The sequence below is a fragment of the Arachis stenosperma genome, chromosome 1 (assembly GCF_014773155.1).
Source record: "Arachis stenosperma cultivar V10309 chromosome 1, arast.V10309.gnm1.PFL2, whole genome shotgun sequence".
In the NCBI taxonomy this organism is placed as follows: domain Eukaryota; kingdom Viridiplantae; phylum Streptophyta; class Magnoliopsida; order Fabales; family Fabaceae; genus Arachis; species Arachis stenosperma.
In genome coordinates, this window is record NC_080377.1 from 9,041,606 (window position 1) to 9,059,805 (window position 18,200).

The 18,200-nt window shown below is 30.1% G+C and overlaps 2 protein-coding genes across 2 annotated transcripts; both read right to left on the minus strand.

Moving 5' to 3' along the window:
* Positions 1-216: 216 nt before the first annotated feature.
* Positions 217-3,243, minus strand: LOC130966116 (ubiquitin-conjugating enzyme E2-17 kDa). The gene is made up of 5 exons (XM_057890887.1): positions 3,033-3,243; positions 2,872-2,951; positions 2,366-2,493; positions 1,047-1,151; positions 217-561 (listed from the first exon to the last, which is right to left on the minus strand). Exons 2-5 carry the CDS (start codon positions 2,939-2,941, stop codon positions 418-420), a joined length of 447 nt encoding a protein of 148 aa, XP_057746870.1. The 5' UTR covers positions 2,942-2,951; positions 3,033-3,243; the 3' UTR covers positions 217-417.
* Positions 3,244-5,644: 2,401 nt separating this feature from the next.
* On the minus strand, positions 5,645-8,658 carry LOC130966108 (ubiquitin-conjugating enzyme E2-17 kDa). The gene is made up of 4 exons (XM_057890876.1): positions 8,315-8,658; positions 7,710-7,837; positions 6,620-6,724; positions 5,645-6,092 (listed from the first exon to the last, which is right to left on the minus strand). Exons 1-4 carry the CDS (start codon positions 8,382-8,384, stop codon positions 5,949-5,951), a joined length of 447 nt encoding a protein of 148 aa, XP_057746859.1. The 5' UTR covers positions 8,385-8,658; the 3' UTR covers positions 5,645-5,948.
* Positions 8,659-18,200: the final 9,542 nt, after the last annotated feature.

Sequence of the window (18,200 nt, forward strand, 5' to 3'; positions counted from 1 at the left end):
TGAGAAGAGTAGGAGGGGTAACCTGAATTGTTGAAGCAAAACTTGCATGGTAATTTTTAAAAAAGTCATTTGATCACATGATAAAACTACATGACATTATATCTTAATCTTAACCATTGATGCAAAATCATTACTCCACTTACTCATAAAACTAGTTTTAAATTTTAACAGCTATATTACTTTATCACAGGTTTGGGAGAGGTCAACAGAAAAGGATGTCTGCAAACGAATACATTACAACTTCCATCACCATCGTCTTACAAAGAAATATTCACAAATGATAACCAACCAATTCCCTTACCATGGCTTAGTTCCACTGATAAGAGAAGATAGAACATTCATTCAAAATATCATTTTGTTTTGACATAATTCGTGATTACGCGGCTGCATTAAACAGCAAAGCAAGAGTATTTATAATCATCCCATGGCATACTTCTGTGTCCAGCTGCGTGCGGTGGCTTCATACTTAGCCCTGTCAGTCTTGTACATGTGCGCAATTTCAGGCACAAGAGGATCATCCGGGTTGGGATCCGTCAACAAGGAGCAAATTGACAAAAGAACCTGAAATAGCACAAGACAAGAACTTATGTTCCCCAACATTCAAAACAGGAACAGCATTGGTGAGGCGTCTACATCACATACAGCTCCATTCAAAAAATGTAAGAACAGTTCGTCAGTTCCGGTTGTTACTTTCAACAATTTATGTTTTAGGCTGAGCACATAGTGAATTATCAAGTTTGCATTAGAACTATAGCTTAAGTTGGGATTAATGGTTGTTTATCTTAAGTGCAGCTTGGCAACAAACAAAACTTAAATGATATAAAATTAGTATGACACTAAAAAGGTCAACATAGACCAGATTACTCATAGAGAAGTACACAAGACATGCAATCTTATATTTCCAGATAACATTTATTAGTCCAGCATTACCTAATGAGAACTGTCTCCAAGATGAAATGCCAAAATATATCTAAAGACCACACACCGGAAAATACGAAATTCCATCTGGCGGCAATCAGCTAGATAAGTAAGCAAGAAAATCGAACCTTGGAAATCGTTAGTGCAGGGCTCCATTGCTCTTTAAGAATGTCAAGGCATATACTTCCATTACTATTGATATTTGGGTGGAATACCTTGGTCCTAAATGCAACCTGATAAAATTTAAAAAGCCACATAACATCCATATATTAGAGAAAATTAAACTAGGAAATTCTCCAGTAATAGAGCACATAAAGATTGCACAAGAATAAAAGACCACAATAGGATGGATACAAAAGTAAAGGATATATGACTGATATTCATAGAACATAATACATGACCATATCGAAACCTATCAACAGTTACATCTAAGCATCTAGCTGCAGGTCTGCAACACATCTTTCTTTCTAATACTGTTGTAATCTTTACTCATTGGTTTTTTGTGCATATGCACACAAGTGAAAAGGGTGGCTGGGATGGTGAAACAAGAACTCATAAACGAAAAGAGCCTTAGTTATGCTACACTATTACATAAGCTACACAACTGACAAAATATTCTTTTCAAACTCCACAGTCCGATGCTATTCAATCTTCCCTGTTAACAGACAGATGGCTAGGAAGCATTGAACCAGAGGAAGCAAATCACTGAAAGACAGTTACAAGTCAGAAAACAGTGTTATCAAAAGGTACTCGCGCTTAAGCCACCTCAGCAAGCAAGGCATGTTTCCAGTCTTGAAAGTCACATGGCAATAGGTGCCATATGCAAACCTTTTATGAAGAATCCAACAAAATCATAGCATACATTGATAATAAGACAAGCAGAATGAGCAGCAAACACTTTGGCTACATTTTGATCCAGCCATTCGATTCCGTACCAAATGACCAAAAATCTCGATTGAACCTGTGGCGGACGCTAACTGCCAAGACATCACCTGACTTGAACTCTTTGCAATCCTCTATTCCTCTTACACAAATACATCTTGTGTAATACAAATGTAAAATGATAAACATAAATACAAGTGCAAGGTCAAGCAGTTCAAGCAGGCCAAGCTGAACGAAAGACTAGTTGCAAACTTGCAACAGGCAATACGAACAACCCAAGGTTGTCAAATATCTGGTATATCGGGGCCATAGCGCTATTGCATAGTGGAAATTTAGCAAAATGCAACGAGCAACAAGCCATGATCCACTATTGATACCTTGATCTCCCCTAAAGGTTGTTAAATATTTGCTATTTCGCGCAATAGCACTATTGTGCAGTGGGAATTTTGACTGCTATCCATTATTAATAACCTTGGAACAACCACCAAGGAAGCAACATTATTTCATCGTACGTAACACCGACTAAAAATTACCAATGCAAGGAACAAAATACATGATAGATTACCTTCGGCGGCTTGAATGGATAGTCCGGAGGAAAATGAATCGAAACAAGGAATACACCACCCGTATACGGGCTATCAGCTGGTCCCATGATTGTTGCTTGCCAGTGAAACATGTCCTCAGCCACAGGACCTAATATAGCACAGAGCTAGCAAACTTCATAAAACAGATAACTAAAATCCAAGAGATGAATACAGACTTCAATGGCGAAAATTGGGAAAAACCCTTGAAGCCTCACATAGGAGCCAACTCCAATCACTATATCATAAAAAATTGACTCTTATTTGTATTTTTGCTATAGAATTCTTCCCTCTTAACCACAATACCTAGATACAGAAAACAATAACCCTCTAAAAATTAGATCGCTTCGGCTATGAAAACATAACGAAAGGGGTTGAATAACCAAGAATCAATTAACTATTACGAGTCCTAAAAGTAAAAAAATTAAGCGTTCAATTTCTTTAATATAGCTAAGGTATGAAATTGAAAAGGGATCATAAGGTGGATTACCGGCGCTACATGACGTAGGAGGGTCCTTCTGCAAATCTTTGAGCTCCTTCAAGATGCGTTTCGATGCCATGCCTACAAAACTACAGTAAACAAAATTAATTAATTAATTAATTAAAATTAAAATTGCAAACGAGAAAATGAAAGAAGATGAAGGAAAAAACCTGAAAGGGAGAGCGAAAGAAAGGGTTGAAAATATCGACAAGGGTTTGGTTTATAGGTGATTACCGGAAAAACGAGAGGAAAAGAGAAATTTGTAATGAGGAAAATGATAGAGAAGGGTAGGTTTTCTAGAACGTTCGGTAATTCGGATTCGCGTGTTCCATGACAGCGTAAGATCAACGTCAAATACCAAACACGGAACACGCCAATTTTATTTGGGTTTAAATCCCCAACAAGTCTTAAAGTTATATATACTCATAAAATTTTTATTGAGGATATAACATTTAAAATTTTAATGTATTTATTAAAAAAATTTATAATTTTTATTAATAATAATTTTAATATATATTTTAAAAACATAATATATTAACTAATTTTTTTTTTTTTGAACTAAAACCCAATTCACAATTGACCATTTTCATGAAAGACATTACAATTTTTGACAAAAGAAAAAAAAAGAGTAATTACTCAAATCAATTCTTAAGAATTTTAAAAGTAAATTTTTTAGTTCCAAAAAAATTAATACACAGATTAATTTCTAATATTTTATTTTTACACACAAATCAATCTCTAGTTCATTTTTTAGTAGAGTAGTCATCTAAATCAGTCTCCAAAAATTTTTAAAGCGAACACTTTAGTCCCAAAAAAATTAATATACGGATCAATTTTCAATATTTTTTCCGTAACTAATATACAGATCAATTTTCAACGTTTTTTTCTGTCAGACATAACAGCTCTCCCTCTAAAAAACGTAAAATAAAATTATTATTATTTATTAATTACACAATAATACTGTACAATAATTTTTTGTAATTTTTTGGACAAAAATAATGATAAATTTATTTATGTAGTATTTATAATATAAAATATAAAAAATATATATAATTACTCAATAATAATAATAATAATATTCAATAAAATTATTAGAAATTATTTTATAAGAAATTCAAAGTAAAACTATTTAATATTTTTGTATTTAATATATTCAAAAAATGTTCTATTTTAAAAAATATGTTTGTATTAAAAGAAAATATTTTAATTTAAATTTTAAAACATCATTATTCACCTTATTTGTTTTTTAACGAAAAGAGTGTATTAATATACTAGTGTCCTCCGCCACATGCACAAATCTAAGTTAATAATAATAAAGATCAACATATAGTAAAAGTAAAATAGACGGAACGGTTATGTTTAACAAAAAAAAAATATTGAGAATTGATCTATGTATTAATTTTTCTTGGGGATGAAAATACCCGTTTTAAAATTCTTGGAGAATAGTTTGGGTAATTACTTTTGCCAAAAAATAAACTGAAGACTTATTTGTCTGTCGGAATAAAATCTTAGAGATTAATCTGTGTATTTAAAATATGGTCTTTCAGTCATTTTTACTGTTAACTCGTAATAGAAAATACATAGTTGTCAAATTAAGATGATAAGGTGATCGTTATTAAGATTGGTCATAATTCATAAATCAGTTTATCTCTCTTCACCATCATCTTTAGAGTAAATACCCATAGTCGTCCCTAAGATTCACACAAATACCCATATTAATTCCTGAGATCCCGATTTATATGGTGCCTATGATAAATCGGGATCTTAGAGATTAATATGGGTATTTACGTGAATCTCAATAACAACTATGGGTATTTACTCTCATCTTTACTTTCTTCTCTTTCTCTCTCTTAAGATCTCATAAACAACCGTATTGGTGATCATGGCTATGGTACTGCAAATGACGATGATGATGATAATTACAAGGATGCTGGCGGCAGTGGTAGGTGAGATACAACGATGATGGTAGCAGAGGTGAGGCACATTGTGTTTTGTGTTGAATGGAGAAGATAATTAGTTAGATGATCTTAGTATACATGAGAACAGAATTAGAAATCTGGTCATTTTTTGTCTGCTTTTGATTTAGACTAAAACATAGAAGATAAATTTTCATTAGAATTGAAATCTACATTCTTTTTTACTACTAAAGCTTAGAAAATAATTTTAACTCTTGAACGAATTAAAATCACAAATGTTTTTAAACACACCTGAACAATTATTTTCCAATGAACGATTTTATGTAATAATGGCTATTTCAAGTATTAGTGTTTTCTCTTTTTTGCCTTTTGAATGTTATGCTTACTCTTTCTATGTTGAGAAAAGAAGAATGAAAGAATTAAAGTGTCCTTACTGATAAACGAATTTATATGATCATATGGCAGCCAAACACATAATTATCAAAACCAAATCAACAATCAAACTAGTCGAACTATTAGTTCTTCAAATTTCTGATTCAACCGGTAAATCACTAATTGAACCAATTAAACCAACCATCGTTAAATAATTATATAAAGTTTGATTTTACTTTGTTTGTGATCTACTATTTGTTATCCAATTAAGCTCAAATCTATTGTTTCTCATCCCAGTAAGTGCAGCTTATTATACCAAATCTAATTATTTGTGAACCAGTAAGTCCTTTTTTTCCTAGGAATGCAACTAGTGAGGAGTGAAAGGAGTAATTGTTGAACCGAATACGCAGGGTGATGAAAAAAATATATATATACTTGATCACTTAAAACTACATGACATTATAATTTGATCTTACCATTGATACAAAATCTAATAGCTCAAATTACTCCGCTTACTCATAAGTAGTTTTCACAACTATATATATATTACTTTATCACAGGTTTAGAATAGAAGGTCAATTAAAAAAAAGGAAATCTGCATGCCAATACATTACAACTTCCATCACCATTGTCTCACAAAGAAATATTCACAAATGATAAAAACCAATTCCCTTACCATGGCTTAGTTCCACTGATAAGAAAAGATAGAACATTCATTCAAAATATCATTTTGTTTGACATAAGTCGTAGTCGTGATTACGCAGCTCAATTTAAACAGCAAACCAAAAGTATTTATAATCATCCCATAGCATACTTCTGTGTCCAGCTGCGTGCAGTAGCTTCATACTTAGCCCTGTCAGTCTTGTACATGTGCGCAATTTCAGGGACAAGAGGATCATCAGGGTTGGGATCCGTCAACAATGAGCAAATTGACAAAAGAACCTGAAATAGAACAAGACTAAAATCTTTATGTTTTCCAACATTCAAAACAGGCTCAGGATAAATGAGGTGTTTTCATTCACATAGGATTCCATTTAGAAAATTTTAAAAAGAACAGATCCACTTCTTATTAAGTATCTGCAGACCACATAGTGAATTATCAAGTTGGAAGTTGGAACTGAAACTATAACTCAAGTCAGGATTAATGGATGTCTATTTTAAGTGCAGCTTAGCAACAAGCAAAGCTTCAATTGATAGAAAATCAGAAAACTGAGACTTAAAAGTTAATATCGACCAGAAATTTTACAGAGGTACATAAGACTTGCATTTTTAAATTTGGCATAACATTTAGTAGTCCAGTATTACTTAATGAAAATTGTCTCCAAGTATGGCAAGTACTAACATCTAGATGTATTAAGGAGATCAAATCAAAGATAAGATGAAATGACAAAACATGTCTAAAGACCACACACAGGAAAATATGAAATTTAATTGATGATCAACTAGATGAGTAAGTAGGAAAATCAAACCTTCGAAATTGTTAGTGCAGGGCTCCATTGCTCTTTAAGAATGTCAAGGCATATACTTCCATTACTGTTGATATTTGGATGGAATACCTTGGTCCTAAATGCAACCTGATATAATTTAAAGATAACATCCATATATTAGAGAAAATTAAACAAGGCAATTCTTCGGTAATCGAGGAAATAAGATTACACAAGAATAAAAGAGAACAATTAGACGGTTATAAAAGTAAAGGATATATGATATCTCATAGAACATAAGACATGACCACATGGACAACTAGCACAAATTACATTGTAGCATCTAATTTTGCTAGCTGAAACACCTCGTTTTAATACTGTTGAAATCTTTACTCTGTTTTTTGTGCATGTGCAAACAAGTGAAAAGGGTAGCTGGGATAGTAAAACAAGAACACGAAAGATAAGACCTGTAGTTATGTTATGTAACACATAAACTACACAGCTGACGCAATATTCTTTCCAAACTCCACATTCCGATACTAATCAATCTCCCCCGTTAACAGATATATGGCTAGGAAGCACCAAACCATGGAAATTGAATTACTGAGCAACGGTTACAAGTGAAATCAGCAACGGATCAGAGTTATCAAAAAGGTTATCACCCTTAAGCTGCCTCAGCAAGTCAAGTCACACATGACACTAGGTGCCTTATGCAAACCATTTATGAAAAATCCAACAATCATAACATACAATGATAATAAAAACAAGCATAACAAGTAGTAAACTCTCTGGAAAATTTTTAATAAAGCCAATTGATTCAATAACAAATGACCAAAGAATCCCTCCATTGAACCTGTGCTACAATAGGAGATTTCAGGAGGGTGGGAGGCTGACGAGCAAGCCATAATTCCACTTGAGCTTTGTCCAGAATCTCCTTACACAAACGCATTTTATGTAATGCAAATGTAAAATGATAAACATTGATGCAAGTGTAAGTGCAAGTTCAAGCAGGCCAAAACTGGTTTGCAAACTTGCGGCAAGAAATATGAGCAACCACCAAAGAAGCAACATGTCATCGTGAGAAGCACCAACCTAAAAGCTACGAATGCAGGCAACAAAGTACATGATAGATTACCTTTGGTGGCTTGAATGGATAGTCCGGAGGAAAATGAATCGAAACAAGGAAAACACCGCCGGTATATGGGCTATCAGCTGGTCCCATGATTGTTGCTTGCCAGTGAAACATGTCCTCAGCCACAGGACCTAATAGAGAACAGAAACTAACATTTTTTACCAAACTTCATGAACAGCTAGCTCAGAAACAACAGATGGGAAAAATCATGAAGCCTCAAGCCTCACATACTAGTCAGCTCCATATCCACCTCCCCCCCCCCCCCCCCCAAAAAAAAAAAAAAAACCCCAACAAATAAAATAATAAAATAAACACAATAAAAATATTGGGTTTGATTTTGAATTTTGCTCTATAATTCTTCTTTCTTCCTTCTTAACTAGAACATAACAGGCAACAGGGGCTGAATCTTTAACATACCTAGATAATAAAAACAATAGAATCAACATGGAAATAATTAACCCCCCAAAAATTAGATCCCTTCAGCTATGAAAACATTAAACGAGAGGGGTTGAATAACCAAAAATCAATTAACTGTTACGGTCCTAAAAATTAAACAATTTCCTTAATATGCTAAGATATCAAATTGAAAGGGGATCAAGGTGGGTTACCAGCGCTGCATGATGTAGGCGGGTCCTTCTGCAAATCTTTGAGCTCCTTCAAGATGCGTTTCGATGCCATGCTTAAAAAACTGCGACAAAAAACCCTAAATAGAATAAGTTGAAATTGTAAACGAAAAACTGAAGAGGCACGAATATGATAGAAGCGAAGAAGAAGAGAAAAACCTGAAGGGGAAAGCAAAAGAAAGGATTGAAAATTTTGGTAAGGGTTTGGTTTGTTGCGTTGATTGGGAAATCAAGAGAGGGAGAAAGAGGAGAAATGGAAATTGGGGGAAATTATAGAAGGCTAGGTTTTCTAGAATGTTCGGTTTTCCGGATTCGCGTGCTCCATATTGATAGCGTAGGATCAACGTCAAATACTCTCTCCGTCTTAAATTAACGACCACATGTTAGTTGAGTTAATACTGATGGCCTGATTTCTAACTCAATTTAGTTTTTTAATTTTTAATTCATTTAAATTGTATCATAAATTAATGATCACATATTAGTTATTAGTTATTATTAATGTATATTTTCATGGGATAATATATAAAATTATATAAAATTTTTTATTAAAAAATTAAATGAAAAATATATATAATAGTTATTATTATAAATATTTTATAATTTAAAAATATTAAAAATAATTAATATTTATTTTAATAAATTTAGATTGATTGAATAGTCATATTTGTCCACTTAAGTAAATATTTAATGTTTAAATTTTGTTTTATATGTCTAACAATTCATTAGTTAGCGATAGATCTTTAATAAATAAAGTATCAATACGTAGTACATTAGTCATTGGCTTGCCGAGTTAAGAAATTCGTAGAAAAAATTATATTTATCTCTAAAATAGAACAATTTGTCATTAATAGCAATGCTTATAAGGTTTTGTCTTTGTTATAATTTATTTGGGACAATTTTAGTTGTTGGTATCGTATTCATTCTTGAAGTCAAAACAATATTATCAACATTGTTACTTGTTACATCTTCAAACCTCAGACTATCCACGGGAGAACTAGAGGACTTGGAGGCTAAGGTGCAGTGACGGACCCAGCAAATTTTAGGAGTGGGAGCAAATATATATATATATATATATTAAATAAATTTTGTTAAATATTATTAATTATATGGAGATATAAAAATTAAAAAGAGTTAGCAAACACTTTTATTCTTAAAATACTATTTATTATATATAATTTATAAAAAATATTTTTTTATTTCTAAAATTTAAAATTAAAATTTTTTAATTAAATTATAGATAACTTATTATCCTAACTAATCTTTTTATACACATTTAATAATAAAGACTGAATTAACTGGCATATTAGCGCATAATAATACATTAGTATTTATAATTGAAATTAGAATTATATAAATAGAAAAATTAAATCTTTATATGAAAAGTATTTTATAAAATAATAAAACATAATTTTTATAATTTTTTATTTTTTAAAATAATTAAATTTGTTATATATTTTTTAATTTAATTTTGATATAAAATTAGATAAAATATTTTATGTATCTGTTTAATTATATATTATTTAAATATTTTTATCATTATTTTAAAAAAAAAATATATTCTAATTAGTAAATTAATCAGTTTATTTTAAAATTTTATATGCAACATAGGTACATATATTAGAACAAAAGATAAAAAATAAGTAATAAGGATGAATAAATCGAGAATAAAATAAAATATATAAAGTCACGAAAAAAATAAAATATTAGATTGATACCTAAACTATAATTGTTTGAATTAAAAAATGCAATTAAAAATATCAAAAAGAAAAATAATGAAATTAAAAGATACATAGAGTCATGGAGAGCTATATAAAAAAATTGGAAAATTTAAAATTTACTTTTTGATGAAGAGAAGATGACCATTAGACAAGGAATAGAAAAAGAAGGTTGAAAATATAAAAATAAGAAGAGCGTTTAAGAAAATAAAGAACTGACGGTACAATAATTAAATTTGATTAGGTTAAATAATAGTCAAAATGATAAAAAAAAATAAAAAAATAAATTTAAAACTTTAGCTAATTGAATTTATTTTATTTGTAGTGGGGTCATTTAAAATTTGAAGTGAGGGCATATTATATATAACTATATCTTTTAAAACAAAAATTAAAAAATCATGGGGGCAAGTGCCCCCTCATTTGTATGCTTGGGTCCGTCCCTGCTAAGGTGGATGAAGAAACATATCGAAAACTCACTAGACGAGTAATAGAATAAGAAATACAAAAAGCAACATTTTCTATCAATGTATTCTCTGTCCCAGGTGATGACGGATTCACTGCTCAATTTTACCAACACTTCTAGGGGATAATTAAAGAGGATCTAAATGCTGCCATAAAGAGTTTCTTCGTAGGGGTAAGGATGCTGTGAGTAATGAATCATATTCATGGTCTAATCCCAAAAGTGTCAAATACAGAATCCATGACTCAGATTCGTCCGATTAGCCTTAGAAGTATTTTTTACAAGATTATTTCTAAGATTCTTGTTCATAGAATGCAAGGTATGTTGGATAAAATTATTAGTAATAATCAGAGTGCCTTTATTAAAGGGCGACTGATTAGTGATAACATCCTAATTGCCCATGAATTTATGCATTTTCTAAAAAATAAAAATTATGGAGACTATGAGATGGCAGTAAAACTCGAAATGAGTAAGGCTTATAACAGAGTTGAATGATCTTTTGTTTGGGAGATTATGAAGAAGCTTGGTTTTTGCAATAAATGGGTGGATTGGATTAAGGAGTGTGTTACCACGGTGTCCTATTCTATTACTATGAATGGACAACCATATGATTTTTTCAAACCATGTAGGGGATTGTGACAAGGTGATCTCCTCTCCCTCTACCTTTTTCTACTTTGTGCAGAATGACTTTTCCATCTACTCCACAGAGAAGAACAGATGAGAGAAATCTTAGGTTTAATACTCAACGGCAGATGCCCTATAGTCAGCCACTTATCCTTTGCATATGATTCCATTCTCTTTTGCAAGGCAAACGAGGTAGAATGCAACAAGCTGATGGAGATACTGGAGTGCTATGGTGATATTAGTGGACAGACAATTAATTTCTTTAAGTCATCTATTTTCTATAGCAAGAACATCCCTAGTTCAAACAAAAAATTCTTGTCTCATCTACTTCAGATTTCACATGTAGGCAGACAAAATAAGTATTTGGGACTGCCAGCAGTGATTAATAGGTCAAAAACTCATACCTTAAACTTTATAAAGGAGAAAGTTGATAAGAAACTACAGGCTTGGAAGCAATCATTATTGTCGGTAAGTGGAAGAGAGGTTTTAATTAAAACAGTAGCTATGGCTGTTCCGATCTACACTTTGAGCTGTTTTAAGCTCCCGAACACACTACTAGACGAGATTCAGAGAAAGATAATAAATTTATGGTGAGGGCAAAGGGAGTTGGAAAGAATATTACAATGGATCAGATGGGATATAATTTGCAGAGAAAAAAAGTATGGAGGCTTAGGTTTTAAAGACTTGAAAACCTTTAATCTAGTCATGTTGGCTAAACAAGGCTGGAGAATCATCACGAAACCTAATTCTCTAATTAGTAAAATTTACAGAAGTAAATATTTTAAATTTTCTCCTTTCCTACGAGCTGATACAGGGCGGAATCCTTCTTGGACCTAGAGAAGCCTACTAGAAAAAGGAAAATTATCAAACAAGGTGCTCGTTGGCAAGTGGGACGAGGCAGTCAGATTATAAATATGGAGGATTGGTGGCTTAAAAATGTGAAGTCAATATCCGAATAACAGCAAATAGCTACAGATTCAAATTTGATTTGGGCTAATCAACTCATTCATAATAGACAGTGGAAGGAGGATATAATCAAAAATAATTTCAATCCAAAAATTGCATAAGAAATCTTACAAACTGCTATTATGGAAGATGGAGAAGATCGGATTACTTGAAAAAATGAGAGGGACAGGAGGTTCACGGTGGCTTCCGGCTATAATACAGCTTTTCAAATGGTGCATTTTTCAATTAGCCAATTACCCGATTTGTGCAAGAAAAAGAGACTCTGGAATTCGTTGTGGGAACTTTAATGTCCGCCGAAGATTAAGGTATTCCTGTGGAAAGCCCTTCATGACGGCATCCCAATTCATACTCGACTTCACGAAAGGATACCAACAGTCCCAGAAATCTGTCATAGGTGCAACAATTTGGGGGGAAATGTAAATCACTGCTTAATTGATTGTCCAAGGTCACAAGAAGTTTGGCAGAAATTAGAGTTAGGAGCTTACCTGATAGAAAACAGTTCAGGAAAATTTTGGAAACGATGGAGCTGGTTCATGGAAGGAGCAAGACGAAAACACCATTGGAGAAAAAACTCAGCACTGACAGCAGTTATTCTATGAAAAATTTGGATCGCGAAAAATCTTTTTGTTTTTTAAAACAAAAGTACTTCACCAGATTCGATTATCACTTCAGCGCATGAATTCATAGAGGAGCTGCAGAAGAGAAATGAGACTTAATATGTGTTTAGTCGTGTGTTTAGTCATGCTTTAGTTAAAGAAATGCTAATTACTTGGAATTCCCTTTATTACATTGTTGTATGGTTCCAAGGTGGACCCATAACTCTTGTTATTTTATTTTAATAAATAAATATCACATTACCTTTGAAAAAAAATATTGTTACTTGTTAAAACTTCATATTTTACGACATGATTTTTAAATTTTAAAATTTATATATTTATATCATTACAAAAGTTATTATATTAGTTAATATTTCTTGGTAACACATTGTATTGAAATACCATCGTTGAATATTAGTTAGTGTAAAAAAAAATCAATAACAACCTTTGTTATTCAATATATAATTTATTTTATTAAAAAATAAATTAATATTTTTTAAATTGGTAAATACATTTTTTTCTAATTTCTTACACTATTTTATTTGATAATATTTATCATTAAAGAATAGCAAATGACTACACTATCCTACAATATGATATACAAAGTAATTTCTTATTTTAAAATAAATTTTGGTTAGTAAAATAAAATTTTAAATTTTTTATTTTCTTATTTAAATTTAAATTTAAAATTAAAATTAATTAACAACTCATCCTTTATTAATTTCAATAATAAAAATAAAATTGGTTAGGTGCAAAATATTTAGCATTTAATAATTTCAATCATTTAAATTTTAGTTATCAAAAATTGAGAATAAATTATAAACTTAATAATAAATAATATATATTATATTAGTACGTAATAATAATATATGATGAATTAATTTTATTTTCTTAACACGACTAATGTATAATTTATTGAGGATTGATTTATTGTTCAAAATTTTTTCATAAACTTTATAGTATGTGAAAATAGTGATTTTATTTTTTATTATTAATTAATAACCTTTATTATTACTTTTATACTAAAAAAATACCAATTTATACTATTTATATATTTTTTTCACTACTAATAAGTAAGTAGATATTTGCACTATTATACTTATTGTCTTAAATAATTACTTAAGTTATTTATTTTGTATGTTAAATAATATCTTATATTTTAAATTAATTAAATATTAAGATGAAAAAATTATGCAATAAATTATATAAATAGTCGTTATAAAAAAGAAAAAAATATTTATCATATATAATAATCCTTGATATATGTTGTGTCATGTATATATTAGAATTATCTATTTTAATTATGTGAGCGATTATTATTATTTTCAATTTTTCATTACGTTAGTACATGATATTTAAAACTAAAAAAAAAGATAATTAATTTTTTTAATTTAGATTTTTTTTTAACATATCCAACTTTTAAATATACTAAATGTTATAATATTAAATAGTCTAGTATTTGTTATAACAATGACTCAAGATACTAATCCAACATATACTTGGACCTAGTAAGACCTCAATACAAGCAAGATCAACCTAGGCTCGTTGTTAGGATCCTAAATCTGACTTAGGTTCATTACTTTAAAGGCTCAATGCAGATGAAGTTCACATATCCCCTCTCAAATCGGCTCAAATTGGATCTCTATTGTTAGTTAGGTATAGTAATGAGTATTCAAGAGAACGTAGCAGGCCTCTTCCCATCTCGCATTCCTGTTTAAAAAAAAAACAATAAAACTCCACATCCAAGTAATTTAACTAACCAAGTCCAACCAAGTTTTTTAGATTCATCTTCTTCTTTTTCTTCTTTCAAATTCACACACGCACATTCTTCTTCACCCACGATGTTACACCTTCTTCTTCTTCTCCTCTTTTTTCATTATTTTTCAATTTTGTTACCATCGTCACCAATAGCACCTCTTCTTCTTCCTCCTTCTTTTCTTATTGAAATTTCTTCTCCTCCTTCCTTTTTATCATTCTCCTCCATCATCATCATCATCATCATCATCATCATCATCATCATCATCATTATCGTTATCGTCATTGTCTTCTTCTAATACGGATCGTCATTATCATTATCGTTATCGTCGTTTTTTGTTATTGTTATAATAAAATTTTTGCCATATTGATAACATTGTCTAATCCAAAATTGATTTGGATGTATTTTTGTTCAAAATTGACTTGGTCTATGCTTGTTTTGAAACAAGTTTGTTTGTGTATTGTCATCATTAAGTAATTCAGTTCATTCGGAATTTAATTTTTGGTTTTATTTTAGATATAATTTCGGTTTATTTTTGAGTGAATTTCTAATCATTCAATTTTGTTTGTGTACTTGTTTTCGAATACGGTTATTAAGTAATTTTGATTCATTCTATATTTAAATAAGGTACACTTGGTCTGTGCTTATTTTAAAACGAGTTTGTTTGTGAATCGTCATCATTAAGTAATTTTGGTTCATTCGAAATTTGATTTTCGGTTCATTTTGAATGTAATTTCAGTTCATTTCTGAGTGAATTTCTTATCATTCAATTTTATTTATGTACTTGTTTTCGAACATAGTCATTAAGTAATTTCGTTTCATTCTGGATTTAAATAAAGTGCACTTGATCTGTGCTTGTTTTGAAACAAGTTTATTTGTGTATCGTCATCATTAAGTGATTTAGGTTTATTCGAAATTCGATTTTCAGTTAATTCTAGATGTAATTTCGGTTCATTTTTGAGTGAATTAAGGTGCAATTAGTATCGTTGTTCTGCACAATTCAAAAATCTTCTTTCTCACATCCACTCTTGAGAGGAATAAAACCAAGAAAAAGAGAAGAAAAATCAAACAAAAAAGAAGAAACAAGAATAAAAAAACTCCTTAAAACTCCTTATCATATTCTTCTTCTTCTTGTCTTGTTCATCTCCTCCTTCTTGTTTTTTTCCTCATAATTCTTCTTATTTTACCCTTTTAACAATAATAAAAACATGAAAAAATTAAACAAATAAGAAGAAACGCATAATGCTGCAAAATCACTTGATGAATTTGGATGTGTTTTTGTTCATTATTCAATATTGTTTGTGTGCTTGTTTTCGAATGCAATCATTATATAATTTCAGTTTATTTTAGATTTAAACAAGGTGCATTTGGTATGTGCTTATTTTAAAACGAGTTTGTTTGTGTATCGTCATCATTAAGTAATTTTAATTAATTCAGAATTTAATTTTCGGTTCATTCTGGATGTAATTTCGGTTCATTTATGAGTGAATTTCTATTCATTCAATTTTGTTTGTGTGCTTGTTTTCAAACGCAATCATTAAGTAATTTCGGTTCATTCTCGATTTAAATAAATACACTTGGTCTGTGCTTATTTTGAAACGAATTTGTTTATATATCATCATCATTATGCAATTTCGGTTCTTTCAAAATTTAATTTTTAGTTCATTCTGGATGTAATTTCGGTTCATTTTTTATTGAATTAAAGTGCATTTGGTATCGTTGTTCTATACAATTAAAAACACATACTGCTACAAAATCACCAAGGAGAGGAGGAAGAAAAGAAAAAAATGTAACAACAACAACAGCAGCAACAAAAGAATGACGATGAGAAGAAAACACGCGAAGAAGAAGAAGGAAGAGAAAAAAGAGGAGAAAAAATGAGGAGGAAGAGGAAGATAAACGCGAAGAAGGAGGAGGAGGAGGAATGTGAAGAAGAAGAAGACAACAATAGCGATAATAATGTATCTGCGCGTATAATCACGCTCTTTTAATTAGAGTAATTTTTGTTGGTGTTGAGTCTATTTGGTTGAAGTTAGATGACAATAATACTTGAAAAATTACTTTTGAGATGAAAAATATTATTATAATTAAAAAATAATAATTTTAAAAAAAAATTCAATAATTAGTACATAAGTGATTTATACTATATATATATATATATATATATATATATATATATATATAAATGAAAAGGGTAGAGCTTTGAAAATATATATAAAAATTAAGTTCGAATAATATTTTAATATTTTTATATGATTATTTTAAGTTATAAAAAAATGAAATCACCAAATAAAATAAGTATATAATACTAAAAAAGCGTATTTTTTATATAAATAAATAAATAAAATATATTAATTTTCATAATACGTATGTAGAAAAAGTTTTACGAAAATGCGTAGGACCATTTTATGGGAAGCACCTGTGAGATGGATTTAGTCGTCATTTCAAGAGAAATGCACGTAAATTGGAACTGATATGAGCAGAGCCATATTTTGGCGCGGGGCCAGCGAAATGGAAGGAGGCCATTTTGTGTCTGACGCCAATGAAATAGGTACTTTTGGAGGGATTACCACGACATGGAATCCATATCATGTGTACAATACACGGAATGGTACACTTACACTATATTTGGTTTGATAGAAAATGAATGAAAAGAAAATGGATGAAAAATTATATTTTCTTTTGTTTGGCTAGCAAAAAAAATAGGAAGGAAAGAAAATTTTTGTATGGGTCCCACTAAAAAATTTTCTTTCCATCACAAACAAGAAAATAAAAAAAAAGTACTATAATTTTATGTTTCCACTATTACCCTTAGTTATATTATTATTGACAAATATTAATATAAATTTAGTTTTAATATATTATTATAATAAATATTTATATTTAAATATTATATGTATTAGATAAATAATTTAAATCAAACATATAAAATTATAATATTTTATAATATTTATAAAATATAATAAACATGAATAAATAAAAATATTTATACTTTATTTTATGATAAAGGTATTAATATAATTTTATACTATTATGATTTTTTTTTCTTCTCACTTTTCTTTCTATCCAAACAAAGGAAAATTTTTCCTCTATTTTTTTTTCCATCTATTTTCTATTCATCCAGATAACATACAAATAACTCCACTTTTCTTTCTATTTTCTTTTCTCTTATTTTCTTTATTCTTATTTTCTTTCCTTCCATTTTCTTTGCAACATCCAAACAAAATGTTAACATGTACTGCATGCAAAATTGGTTCTGAAATTTGTGCCCATGAAATTTTTTTTTTCAGAAATAAAATAAAAAATTATTATTTTAGAAAAAAATCCTACCAACGAGTGTGTCACCTTTCACGGAAGGAGCCATTCTCCTACACGAGTTGGTCATTTTGTGTGGGCCGCCAATATTTTGGATCTAATTCGTGGACGCTACCCTTGATGTGGTCCAATTCGTGTGCGTCATCCGTGATATGCTCCATTTTGTAGTTGCCTGCAACGGCTTTAGAGCGCAGCTTTTCAACCTGCCATAGTAAAACCGTTTCGTGGATGCCCCAATTGAGTTGGAAGATAAATCTATTTTGCATATGCCTCCCCTAAAGTAACGTTGCGCATTTTTAGTACACTTTTTATGCATGTGTATTATGAGAATTAATATATTTCTTTTATTTATTTATATAAAAAGCCCTAAAAAAACTTTGTCATAAAAGAGATAAGGTCTTTTAATGAGACATTTTTTACTTCTAAAATTTGAATTCGG

Coding starts and splice junctions, on each gene's coding strand:
- LOC130966116 (XM_057890887.1), bottom strand. CDS start 2,941: ATGGCATCGAAACGCATCTTGAAGGAGCTCAAAGATTTGCAGAAGGAC. Junction 2,494..2,871: donor TCCTACGTCATGTAGCGCCG/GTAATCCACCTT, acceptor GTGCTATATTAG/GTCCTGTGGCTGAGGACATG. Junction 1,152..2,365: donor ATCCATTCAAGCCGCCGAAG/GTAATCTATCAT, acceptor AAATTTTATCAG/GTTGCATTTAGGACCAAGGT.
- LOC130966108 (XM_057890876.1), bottom strand. CDS start 8,384: ATGGCATCGAAACGCATCTTGAAGGAGCTCAAAGATTTGCAGAAGGAC. Junction 7,838..8,314: donor GCCTACATCATGCAGCGCTG/GTAACCCACCTT, acceptor GTTCTCTATTAG/GTCCTGTGGCTGAGGACATG. Junction 6,725..7,709: donor ATCCATTCAAGCCACCAAAG/GTAATCTATCAT, acceptor AAATTATATCAG/GTTGCATTTAGGACCAAGGT.